Source organism: Nilaparvata lugens, chromosome 6, assembly GCF_014356525.2.
Source record: "Nilaparvata lugens isolate BPH chromosome 6, ASM1435652v1, whole genome shotgun sequence".
In the NCBI taxonomy this organism is placed as follows: Eukaryota; Metazoa; Arthropoda; class Insecta; order Hemiptera; family Delphacidae; genus Nilaparvata; species Nilaparvata lugens.
In genome coordinates, this window is record NC_052509.1 from 26,013,051 (window position 1) to 26,027,178 (window position 14,128).

The 14,128-nt window shown below is 33.1% G+C and overlaps 1 protein-coding gene across 3 annotated transcripts in view; it reads left to right on the forward strand.

Annotated features, from left to right (window-relative positions):
* LOC111056210 (cytoskeleton-associated protein 2-like) overlaps positions 1-11,920 on the forward strand; it is a 479,893-nt gene extending 467,973 nt beyond the window's left edge. For all 3 annotated transcript variants that reach the window (XM_039430533.1, XM_039430532.1, XM_039430534.1), the window contains exons 7-8: positions 4,290-4,460; positions 11,723-11,920. In XM_039430533.1, coding sequence (XP_039286467.1) covers positions 4,290-4,460; positions 11,723-11,905 — 354 coding nt within the window. In that variant the 3' untranslated portion in view covers positions 11,906-11,920. The remainder of the gene's footprint in view (positions 1-4,289; positions 4,461-11,722) is intronic.
* The last annotated feature ends 2,208 nt before the right edge of the window (positions 11,921-14,128 follow it).

Consider the following 14,128-nt stretch of genomic DNA (forward strand, 5'->3'; position numbering starts at 1 on the left):
TTAATTCGTTCAGTTATAATTCACTGATTTATCTTCCAAATTGATGTTTCAAGTAATCAACTACCTACTAGTTTAATCTAGTACTTCTAATTGAATATACTTGATTTCTAGTAATCAACAACTTGATTGAGAATAATTCAAGTTTTCAAATTTAATTATTAATGCTGTTCACATCGTTTGAATCTTTTACCCACAGTTTTTCTCACGTCGGTTAACGTTTAATCACGATTAAATGCTGTACTTTAATCAAGATTAGTGCTAACCGATGCATTTTGGTTTCACAAAACAGAAATTTCAAGCGATAACGCTGGCGTAAACAATTTTTAATTCTGATTAGTTGGCACCATTTTAACCACAATTAGTTGAAACGAAGAAAATTTGGTTGCACAAAGGTAAAAATCGAAAAATAACGCTGGTTATACTAATCAGCGACGAAAAAGATTTTCAACAGGCCATTCATGGGGAATTAAATCCAATTGTGCTGAATTTGTGCTGTATTGTATTGTGTTGACTGGCCTATATGTCAAATTGTGATGTACTATTGAGGCTAATAAAGATATTCTATTCTATTCTATTCTATTCTATTCAACTAACGCCGGTTATGTACCTACTGATAGATGTCTTCCTATTAGTTTTTGGTAAAAAATTCAAAGTATGGGCTAAAAATATGAATGAATTTCATTCATTAATAAAATAGAGAAGTGTATTTAGCTGATATTAGCATTCAAAATTAGATACTGATTTTTGAGGTTAGTTTTCGATCTTTTGTCGTCTGTTAGCAGCATAGCACTTGACACTGGTGACAGACAGAGCATTTTTATGGCGCATGCGCGCAAGCCTCTGTATTGAATGGTCAAATTCACCGTTTCAATAACATAACCTCATTTTTACCTTAAAACATACCTATCATTATCAGTTTCCTATTATGCAGATATTCTCTCTTATTAGAATTGAGATCAAACTCATTTTTCCTTTGTCTAATAATATTGTAACATGATCTCGTTTGTTAATATTTTTTCAGTTTCAAATTTACCGCTTCAATAACATAACCTCAATTATTTTGTGTTAAATTACAGTGTTGCCAGATTGTGAAACCGTTAGGCTACTTTCACACGATAGGAGATGTGCAACTTGAACACTGAACAGTCTTCACGTTTTTTTGTCGAAGTACATTGAGTCAAATCGTGTCTTTCACATGGTGACCCCGAGCCAGGAACCTCCTTTTGTCACGTCTTTTCCCCTCGAGGCAAGCAGAAACCGGCTTGGATCGAGATACTAGCGGACAAATCGCCACTTTCACATGGTGATTCTACGTCTCTCCGGTCACCACTTTTTCTCAAAAACTATCTTTCTTGAAAATGAAGATAGAAAGATTCTGATTTCGGATTTGGAGTCAGCGACCCCAAATTCTTTAAAGCGTAAGTCCCGTTTTCGAAAATATCCCAAAACAGGGAAGTTATGGCTGTTTTTAATAAAGCTTTCTATTATAATGTAATTATACGGTAAAAACGAACAGGTACTGTACTATACAGTACGTATGTACTGTAGCTATTATAATATAACTTACACTGTATTCAAGTTGGAAATTTGTTAGGATATTTATCTTGATTTCTGAAAATACCCCAACATAAGGGAGTAAGATAACTTTGAAAAACCAAAGTTTTCCTGCCGATTGAAGAAACATTAAAAATTTGATCTGATATTTGTTACACGTTTTTAGTCTAACTTCCTTAAAAATGTAGATAGAAGATTTCGGATTTCGATTCAGCGACCTCAAATTCTATAAGCGTAAGTCCCATTTTCAAAAATACCTGAAAACAAGGGAGTTATAGCTGTTTTTAATATAGCTTTCCATTATCATATGATTATATAGTAAACGTACAAAGATAACAATACTCCTGCCTCACGAAGAAACAGGCAAAGGTTTTAAGAAGTTTTCAAACACCTAAAAAGTTTAAACATGAACATTTTTAATTCTTAAAAGTTCAAAAAAATTAAAATTTGAAAAGATGAATCCAAATATGAACTCATAAATCATCTCCACTCCTCACCCAATAAAATACGAGGAAAAGGACAAGTAAACTTCACTGAATTTCAATTGTAATTCAACAAACAAATTTATCAGGTTCAAATAGTTGAATATAACTCCAAAATACCAGTAAATATTTCTTTGCAACAATCAGAAAAATCTATTATGAACATACAGTATAAACATTGGGGTGATCTGAATCGATCTATGGTAATTATAGGATCTGAAAGGATAAAAAATGTCAATCCATTCCAACTAAAACGAAACTGATGTCTGTGTTTGTATTAGAACTGCTGAATGGATAATGCATACTGAGAAAGTCATGAATAGTCCAGACCATCCTGGCGACTTTAATGCTTTTGACACCAGAATCTCGTTTCATTTTTATTGAAGAATGAAAACCATGTATCATAGTAAAAAGCAGTTCTATACTTTGTTTTATTATATGAGTAGTGATTAACATAATCATGGCTTGTCGATAATAGTCGCTGAGCTGAATCCTCAGTCGTAGAACTATGGACCAAGCGCGAGCTTTTGCTTTCTATATGTCGTATACCGTCGACACTAACTTCGGCTTTTTTGTTGTTCGATTTTTTGTCGTTCTTATGAATTCTGTTGAATCAAACATAATGATATTTAACAAGTTGCGCTGAACCAGGTAGAATTCATAGGAATGGTAAAAATCAATTTTACGGAAATCGATGTGCATGTAACTGGATTTAGAAGATCAATACTATAATGTGTTCTATCATAATTTAATAATTATCACAGAAATGTTCAAGTGAAAATGTTGGGCGCAAACCTACTGCCTGGGGAGACAAATAAATTTATGAAAAGCTTGATAGCTTGAATAGTGATCTGGATATCTATCACACGTTTTTAGTTCAAGACATAATATGTCTTAGAATTATTTTCAATCTCTTTTGTCAATCGGCAGGAAAACGTTGGTTTTTCAAAGTTATCTTACTCCCTTATTTTTGGGTATTTTCAGAAATCAAGATAAATATCCCACCAAATTTCCTACACGAATACAGTGTAAGTTGTATTATAACAGCTACAGTACCTGTTCGTTTTTACCGTATAATTCTATGATAATAGAAAGCTTTATTAAAAACAGCCATAACTTCCTTGTTTTCGGATATTTTCGAAAACGGGACTTACGCTTTATAGAATTTGGGGTTGCTGAATCCAAATCCGAAATCAGAATCTTTCTATCTTCATTTTCAAGAAAGATAGATTTTGAGAAAAAGTGATGACCGGAGAGACGTAGAATCACCATGTGAAAGTGGCGATTTGTCCGCTAGTATCTCGATCCAAACGGGTTTCTGCTTGCCTCGAGGGGAAAAGACGTGACAAAAGGAGGTTCCTGGCTCGGGATCACCATGTGAAAGACACGATTGGACCCAATGTACTTCGACGAAAAAACGTGAACACTGTTCAGTGTTCAAGTTGCACGTCTCCTATCGTGTGAAAGAGGCCTTAAATTCTTGGTTAGTTAACCGGTAAACTTAATCGGGATTAAAAACTAACCGATCTTGGTGGAACAGAAATGACTCGGTAAAACTAACGCTGATTTGTTAATCGACGTTAATGTCCATATTTAACAGACGGACATGCAACTGGCCCTTAAACTAACAAAAAATCTTGAGGTTTTGGTAAAAGTAGAGTTATCAGTTCTTTTACAAAGCAAAAAATAGTTTATTCTGCACGGGTCAGTCTAGTAACTTATCTAAGGCTGTGCAATAGTCTAAAAAAACTTGTGATAATTTTAAAGTTTTTTTTATAAACTTACTAACAAGTTATCAAAATAAAAAAAATTCTCAGGAATATTTTTTTCTGATTATTACTTTATGAGAGCCTGAAGTTTACATTTTGAGGATAAATTCTTCAAGGTATTTTTGATTGAAATAAAGAATCCTGAAAATATCAATTTTCGAAAATTGAATAACTTTCTCAAAAATGTATATTTTTACGTTCTTATTCATTCAATCAACAATACCATGAAGATTTTCTCTTCGAAAATTCATGAATTTATCTCTTACCGGATTTGAAATGATCCGTCCCAAAAATTTAAACTCAAGGCGCTCATATCTCGAAAATTAATGATTGGAAAACACTTTCTGACAAGTCATTTTTATTTTGATAACTTGATAGTGTACAAACAAATCGAAATTTTTTGAAAAATATCACAAGTAAAACGGTTTTTAGACTGTTGCACAGTCTTAATTGAATTGCTACTTATTAACACTTTGTTTGACAGGGTTATCCTTGGGAGTCATGCAAAGAATGGCTAACAGCACTTGGCAGCCGCAACCCAGATGCAGAGAGCCTGCCTGACTACTGGGAATGTTTGGCCGCTCTCGAAGAGAAGCAGGGAGATATGCAGATGGCTGTCGACTCCTACCAGAGGGCCTTGATGCGTGGTGCTCAGGTCATTCCACACTTTACACTTCATTTTTTACTTTGTACTCTATGATTATACATTTACTTACTTGAAATATTTATTCCTTGATATAATAATAATAATATCCGTACTCTTTATGTTAGGTTTTGATCATGTACTGCGGATCTCACTTGCATATTATTACACTGAGCTGAATTATAACATCTGGAGATAACATATGCTTCTGTTATTTGAACGAGCGTTTGCGAAGTTCTCACTTTTGATTTACTAGAGCCCAAAGTTGTTTTCTGTCTGTTTGAATTATAATTGACCAAAGTGAAGCTGAGGTCTTAGTTTCGACTCGATCGGCTTTTGTCTGTTTGTTTGTACCGCAGTTACAGTCGCAGTTATTGTCCAATTTGGATGAAATTTGGTATGCAAGTTCTTTGAAACAAGGCACAGAAACGTATGTGTAACGATTTTTGGTAAGACCTCCGGTTTTTTGTAATATTTAAAAACCCGTAAACTAACCTCAAAAGTTACTTTTTCGTATCTTTGAAGTACAGCAATTCATGTTCCTAATTTTTCGCATTCACTGTTATCAGGTCATGGTGTCCAAGACGGTTAGAGCGTAGTTTGACACACTGTTGGACCCAGGTTCAAATCTCGTTCCGACCAAATTCTTTTTGCAGACCATACTAATTGTTTTATCTTAATCTAATATATATCATTATAAAATTATTAACTATATAGAATAATTAAATTGAATCATCTTATTATTATTAAATTGATTTATCAAATTAATTGGATAAATTATTTTTAAAAAATCTTTAATATCAATACATTAATAACTATTATTATCTATGTTACAGATAACTCAACTATTTTAGTTGTGGACAATTTTCATAATCATAAAATTAATCAACGAATAAATCAACAACTAATTTAGTTGTAGAAAATATTTAACATCATAAACATTTCTTTTTTTTTAGATTACGTCCTAAAGACTCCAGTCATGGAGTATAAGACAAGTCATGTTATTACATAATAATTCTAACACTAAGTAGTTCAACCTAGTTTAGGTTTGAAAGGAATTCTTGTACACTATAAAAAGCTCTATCAACTAAATATTTTTTCATTTGTTTTTTGAAAATCTTCAAATCATCATTACTTTTCAAGATTTGAGGTAGCTTGTTATAAAATTTCCTACCAATATAATCTGGTTTTTGTTCAAATAACCTACTATTGTGACCCATTATATGATAATCTGCTCTGTTTCGCGTATTATACTCATGAACATCTGAATTCTGGATCACACCACTCGTTTTCACATGCATTACAACTTCATATACATACAAAGATGGCACAGTTAATAGACCAAGCTTTTTAAATAAAGGCCTACAAGAGTCTAACCTATTCACTTTCTCTATACATCTGAGTGCCTTCTTTTGAATCTTAAACACTCTGTCCATATTTTGTTGAGATGAATTACCCCATACTAAAATAGCATACCTAATATGAGATAGTATAAGTCCATGGTAAGCAGTTAACAGTAGTTTTTTTATCATTTAGCCTAGCAAGCTGCCGCAGGACAAATACCCCAGATGATATCTTATTACATATCCTCTCAATGTAAGGATGCCATGTTAATTTCCTGTCCAATAAAATTCCCAAGAATGCTACTTTCTCTTCTTGGTCTAATTCATTTTCCTCTACAAACACATTTATTTCTCTATCCTCTACTGAATTATATTTACTTTTGAATTGTAGGAATTGACATTTCTTACTATTTATTGTTAATTGCCTTTGCTTCAAGAATTGGACAATTGACTGTACTCCAGTAAAAGCATTTATTTCTAGACTATCTAATAAATAATTGTTAAAGATAGCGATGTGTCATCAGCAAACAACAGAGCTCTGTGATCTTTTAACTCTTTTGGTAATTGGTTCACATACAACAGAAACAGTAAGGGACCCAGAATTGAGCCTTGAGGTACTCCAGCCTGGACCTCCAGTTTTTGAGATTTAATTTTTACTATTTCATTCCCATCCACCTTGGTAAGCTCAACACACTGGTTTCTACCTATGAGATATGATTCAAACCATTTTAGTTCTATACCATTCACACCTACAGTTTTTAGTATTTCCAATAATATTCTATGGTTCACACAATCAAAAGCTTTGGATAAATCAAGAAATATTGCGGCTGCCTTCTCACCTGAATCTATTATATCTATTAGTCTTTCAACAAGGGATACTATTGCAGTCCTAGTAGATTTCCCTTTCTGGAACCCATGCTGTTCATCACATATGAAATTAATTTCTTCCAGGTGCATCAATAACCTATTTAAAACTACTCTTTCAAAAATTTTACTTATTACATTTAGAATACTAATGGGTCTATAATTTTCAACTCTTTCAGAATCACCGCTCTTGAAAATTGGCAAAATTTTTCCTTGTTTCAGATCATCAGGGAAAATACCCTGCTCTAGTGAAGTATTAAGGAGATGCAATAAAGGGTCCAGTAATTCATTTTCACATTCTTTTAAAATTTTGCTTGAGACCGCATCCAATCCTACTGTTTTTTTGTTATTCAAATTTTTTATTATCCTTGACAACTCATCTCTTGATAATGGATGAAATTTAAATACCTTTTCAATTGGCTCAGCATTTAATGTAGTTGTATTATAAGTATTAGTGTTCAGTGACTTTTGGAGATTATATGCAACCTGTTGATAATACTTATTGAAAAAGTTACAAATGTCTATACTATCATCTATATAATTTCCATGTTCATCGATTATCCTAGGGACATTAGTAACTGTATCTTTTTGAGCTGCTCTCCTATTTCTATTAATTACCTCCCAAACAGTAGAGTTAAAATTGGTACTAGTTGTTAATATTTCAGCTGTTTTCTTACACTTAGCTTTCCTCACTTCTTTTGCATAGTTTTTCTTTAGACATTTGTATTTGACTTCACTCGGAACTCGGAACATCCCTCACTAATTTAAATTCCTCATAAGCTTCCCTAACAATATTTCTTTGAGCAAGAATATCTTCAGTTATCCATTCATCTAATTTGTTTAATTTACTTTTTACTTTGACTTTTTTTATCGGACAGCATACACTAATGTGAAATCTTAGAGTATCAATGAATTGCTTATATTTGTAATTTAGGTTACAACTGTTATAAACACTACTCCAATTTTCTTGAAGCAGTTCCTGCTTCAAACAATTTATATTTCCTAGCTCATATTGCTGAATTTCTTTCACAAAAGTTTTTTTTCTGCTTGGATTCTGGCCCTGCAACTTAACATCTAAAATTTGATAGTTATGATCTGATAGATCTGAGCTACCTAACCTGACATTACAACCTTCTATATTTGTGAGGATATTATCAATAATTGTCTGTGAAGTTCGAGTTACTCTTGTATATTCGTGGACCTTAATTTCTAAATTATTCATATTAATAATATCTCTAATATCCTCTTTCATCTGAAATCTCCTACTACTATAACATTTGTGAAACGAGCGGTTGTAATTTCCAAAAGTGTATGGAGCAGCTCACAAAATTTTTGCCAGTCTCCATTTGGTGACCTATAGATACCTAACACTGCTACCTCATCGATCATCAATTTTTAACCTTAGTCCCGTCACCTCTAAATCCATCTCAACAGAAAATCTCTTAACAAAATCCAGTTCATAAGTTTGGGTATGTTTAGCATTGCTAGTGAATATACATACACCACCGCTTCTATGAGCTATTCTACAAAATTCTGATCTCAGTGAATAGCCTGGAATCCTAACTTGATTTATTTCCTTTATTTTTAAGCCATGCTCTGTGAAAATAACAATGTCAGGATCCTCCTGTTTAAGAAATACTTCTAATCTGTCAATTTTGTTGCGAAGATACTGAATATTTTGATGATAAATACTAAAAACCTTACCATCTTGTGCTACTCTATCTCTAGCATTTGTAGCTATTTCCTTTCCCTGTTTTGAGCCAATTTACTAAAAAATCGTTATTTGTTTTTTGACTGCTTTCAAACCAGAGGATTGCAAACGGCTTTCAATCAGCTCTGCCAATCTATTACAAAAGATAACTTTGCCAGATCGATTTAGATGCAACCCATGATTAGTGAAGTTATGTCTTTTCAGCCTTTCATGTAGAAAACAAATCCCCAGTTGTTTAGAATTCTTATTTTTTAGGCTGTTGATTGTATTATGGATTGATTTGTTTGTCGAATTGATTGCTTCATTTAATTCTGGCCTATCAAACCTATTAGGAATAGTACTTATTATTAAGTTTGTTTTTTTGCTGAGTGGCACAATTTCCTTGATTTTTTCTGTTACTTGAGGAAGATGATTCAAGTTAGGTTCATTTATATTATTTGAGCCACCCAGTACAATTAGATAGTCATTTTCATCAAAGTCTTTAGTTTGTTCCCTAGCTGACTCTACAACTGCATTAAGTGATGCACTTGGCTTGAAAAAACATTGGACATCAAATTTATTTTTTAATCTTTTATCAAGGAGATCACTGCAATCACGTCCATGACTGGACGTCAGTAGCAGAACTCTCCCTTTCCTATCTTTATTTCCCTCAGCTATATTTTTGGTTGCTGTCTTTAAAACCTCACTGTACGTTTTATTTCAACCATTTTCAGAGCATTTCCCATCATTTAGGTTAGATTCTATTTTTTTGCATTTGGACGGAGGTTCAAAACGTTCGTTGCAAAACGTACATTTAGTATTATCAAATTTAGATTTTAGTTTCTTTATTTCCTTCGACATTAGACTACATTGATTTTTTAGATTTAGTATTTCTTTTTTATGGTCTTCATCTTGTAATTTTATAATCAGTTCCAAAGATTTAATTTCTTCTACCATCCCTAACCTTTCTTCCTCAGACGTTTTTAGAGTTACTTCTAATTGGTTTTTTAAATTAGTGTGGCTACTTTGTAGTTGAGCAACTTTTTCGGCTAAAGTAGTTTGAAGAACTGGGGTTTTTGGTTTTGGCGTTTTTGAATTTTGGTTTTAGGAACGCGTAAGTACTCCCGCTATGTGTACATTTCTATTACTAACCTTCGGTGTTCTACTTGAGCTCATCTTCCTATCTAAGAAATTATATTACTTGCAATAATAATAATTGATTTATAAATGATAGGATTTTAATTTGGTTATAATTTTAGTCAAGTAAACTATCTATGTTTATTTTTAAATCTCGAAAACCTAACCTCAAACTAACCTCTAAACGGTGTTTGGCTTATTAAAATAGAATTAAGAATTAAAATCTAAAACAAAATGATAACACATGATCAAGAAACAATTAATAATGAAATTAACACAAAATTTGTACTTATCCGAAATTATGTAGGACTTTCATTCACAACCTCTAATCTTGCTTCTCTCACTGTACTCATATCATCTAATCATATCATATCATCTTTTAATCTCCAACTTCTTTTATTCATAACTATCAGTTATTATTTTAGTTATTTTTCAACTCAATTTTCAGTTTATCAGGTACAATAATTATTATTGTATTGTATGCAATTTTTGTGTCTATCTAGAGTGTCAAGTCTTTTGTTTTCCTTTAGGTATGAGATCGGAAACCGATTTGTGAGCATTAACATTCTGCATAGGCATAACAAGCCATAACATTGAATCCACTTTTTATGAAAAACATCATTAGCAACCTCCTGTCATTGTCACCAACAAACTCATCTTATTTAGAATCATTTTCCATCTCACCATCGTCTGTGAGACGATTCATCATCTAAATTGCCTACTGCATATTCCATTTTTCCGTCAGTTGACCGATTTCTTATAATTAATTATTAGAAAAGTTGTAATATATGTTTATATTGAATATATGGATACAATATAAAGGTACCTCCTTGATAAGTCCGGTGTCCCTGCAAACAGTGTCTCTAGCACTTTCAATGGAGAAATTAATAGATGACATGGCTAAATCTTCACAATGTACTGTACTTACTGTACTGGCCCTTCTCATTAGATTGAAAGTTGTATTCATGAGCGAGATATACTGTTCGCAGAACTACTAGTAATAATATTGAGTGACCTGGGTGGCTCAGGTCTGGTATCAGAGTTTTCAGGTCACAACTGATCAATTTCAGGGCCTCTGACATGACCTAACGACTGCTTGATATAGAGTAGAGTATAATTTATTTATGTTCAGAGCTATGTCCTATTAGAAAGTATAATATGACATATTATACATATAATAAGACATAAGACAGTCAATAATAAAATTATACTGATTATACAATTATGATATAAATATTGTAATAATAAAACACAATACTGTATATTGTATTTTCTTATACGGTAAAATATTATCTCTGATAACAGTATCCAATAATACAATGAATGAATTCATTTTGACTCTCGAAATTGCCTCAAGTGTTGAAACATGTCGAGTCAATGAAAAAAATATAAAATTATACGAAGTGTTCCATTTTAGAAGATATTGAGTAGCCCTACAAGATAACGGTTTCGCAGATCATCATGTTCTCAAAATATTGTACTTGATAAGTGGTCCCCAAACCTTTTTTGACCCAACATGTAAAATAAAACGCTATTTAAGGGTGCATACAAGGGTGCTATTTAAGTGGAGCGGCGAAGGTAGCTTCAAGCTTGATTGAAAGTGTTAAATGTAATGGTGACGTACATAGAGGAGCGGTATGTTATGAGCCCATTGCCCATTTATATACACATGTATTATATTCAACACTATCAAATCAAGTTATATAATACGTTTTATCTGACGTTTTCAGAATACGATACTGTTTTGCTCAAGTAAATTCTTGTCTACAAACAGGAGTGAAATACATTCAAAACTCAACTAAAAATGCTTGATATATAAACTCAAATGAAAATACTTATCTGAGTTAAGTTTAATTTATCTCAATTCATCCCACACCCACACACCATAGATAAGTCATAATCATTGATAAGATAGTGAAAGAATTGAAACAAGTGACTGTGAAGGTGATTCATCCAAGAATAATAAAAAGCTCATTAATCTCAACCGGATAATTAATATCAATCTTGAAGCTATCTTCGCCGCTCCACCATGCATCCCCCCCTCCCCCTAAGCCATAGATGTCTTACCAATCATTTTAATGTCATGTGGACTGCTATCAAAGATATTCTTTAGGCAAAGCTATTTTATGTTAATTTTCCAATTCTTTCCAAAAATTATAAAGATATAGATCACAAATATGCAGTTTTTCGTATTTGATCTGTCATTGAAATTAATTTTAATTGAAAATATATTATTGCAGGTTTCTCACATAGACGTGTGCCTCGATAGTCTTTTTGAGAAAATGAATGCCCTGAACCTGGAGTGCCAACCTTACACGCCAAGGCAAACCGATGGCAAGATGAAGAATGGAGTGGATGCTAAAAATATCTTCAAGTCTACAGTTATCCAGTTCGCTCTAATGCAGCAAAAAGTAAAAACGTGAGTAGAAAAATTTGTAAAATAACATATTATTATTTTAGTACAATCATTATATCATTTTAGCGATTGAATTAACTCTAAGGGAAATCTTTCTCCATCAACAAAAACTTTCAAAATATATCATTCGAAAATATTATTAGTAGGTGCTTATCCAAATGCGTACTTCTGTTGCTCGGATTACTCCATTTATCTATTTCATTTGAATACAAACTAAACTCATCTATAATGATTGGGAGAGGGCAACAGGCTAAACCCAAAACTGTCACTTCCGAGTATTTTTATGTATATAAAAGTCATTTCTTTGGAGCTTGGAACCCAATTAGGAATGAAGTATCATTCATCTTTGTCAAGTGTATAAAATTGTGGTCATGAGGCTGGGCCCTACTTATCTAGCAGATGATTTCATCTGTCTTGTTGATGTTAATCCAAATCGCAACACGAGATTTCATTTGTATACCTTGCAAATTCCCAATCATCGCACTGCAACATTCAATTCCTCGTTTGTGGTGACTGCTGCAAGACACTGGCATGCTATTCCTGAAAATGTAGTTTTTCTTTTTCACTTAGCGTTTTCAACAGGAAACTTTTCAAATTACTTTTGGAGGGCATTTAGTTTTTGGTTTTCTAGTAATTTTTATCTATTATTTTCGAGTTGGGATTTTGTTGAGCGTGTGTATCTGATAAGAAAAGTTGAGTCATTTTATTTACTTAGTATTAATGGTATTTATTTACCTTAAATTTTATGTGTATTCTGTATATAACAAATAAGTTTTACTCTTTGTTTGTAAAAGTTTTATACTCATCTACATATTTATCTGTACTTCATAATTTAATTTTTTCATTTGTTTTAATAAAAATGTAGTGCAATGGATCTTGCAAGACCTGGCAATACATTGTAATTTGTGATGAAGAATCAATAAAGAATTTTCTCATCATCACCCCTCCAAGACACAAGTTTAGGTAAACATGATCAAATGCCACGAGAACCAATTAGAGAAGACTTTTTTTCAAAAGTAAGCTTCTCTGATTGATTCTCGAGGCATTTAATCACGATTCAAATATAACAGACTTTTGTGCACCCGAGTCTAAGACACATTAGGTTATCTTACGAATACGTAGAGACCTCAGGAATAGTGTTGTGAACCCTTGCCCCTTAAACGCTTTAAGTCAATATTTTATTTTACTATTTGGGCTTTCAAAAACTCTCAAAATGATTTTTATCCAATAATTGCTCTAGATAGCTCTCATGCAGTCAGTCAGTACCTTACTAACAAAATCCCTGAAACTAAAAATTCTTTATTTAAATGTGGATTATTTTGATGAACCTCAAATAATACGAGGGCTATCCAGAAAGTAGATTACGTTTTCGTCTGTGACTGTTAGGGACGGGGCTAGCGCAGCCATCCTGGGGTCAGAGCGTTGCGCAGCTTTGTTGGCATCTAGCCGTGCTAGTGAAAGGTTCGTGCTGTACTCCGTTAATATATTGTGACTGGTTAAAATGTCTGCGTTAATTGAAAATCCCGCGAGCTGCAAGCTGCAAGCAGTAATAAGGTTTCTGACTGCAAAAAACTGTAAACTGATAGAAATCTATCAGCAGCTTTATGAAGTGTATGGGGTCAGAATTATGACTGAAGGTGGAGTGCATCAGTTGGTCATAAGATTTAAAAATGGCCGAACTAATGTTCACGAAGATGGAAGTGGGAGACCCATTATAGTGACTGCCGAACTTGTCGAAAACGTCGATGCTAAAGTTCGTGAAAATCGAAAGGTCAAAATAACAGAATGTTTTTTGAGTTTTCCACAAATTTTGCGAAGTTGAGGCTGGCTATGCAGCGTTTTGATGACGACGAACAGCTGCAAGAAGAGGTAACGAATTGGTTGAAGGCGCAGGTGGCGGAATTTACTGACATAGGAATTTCCAAGCTCGTACATCGCTATGATAAATGCCTTAATTTGAATGGTGACTATGTGCAAAAGTAGTATTTGAATGTTGCTTTCATATGTATATAATAGAGTATCGATCGAGCAGACGTAGTTTTTTTAGTGAGAGTAGTTGAAATAGTGTATGCAATAGTTAAAGTGCTGAGTTCAGTGTTTTAATTGTTGTGCGCGAGTTCAGTGCCCTGCGCCGAAAAATCAGTTCAGTGCTGAATTATCATCTAGTCCGGCTAAGGAATGTAAAGAATGTGAGGAATGTCGACTCCCAAAAGATTGCCAACTTTCCTCA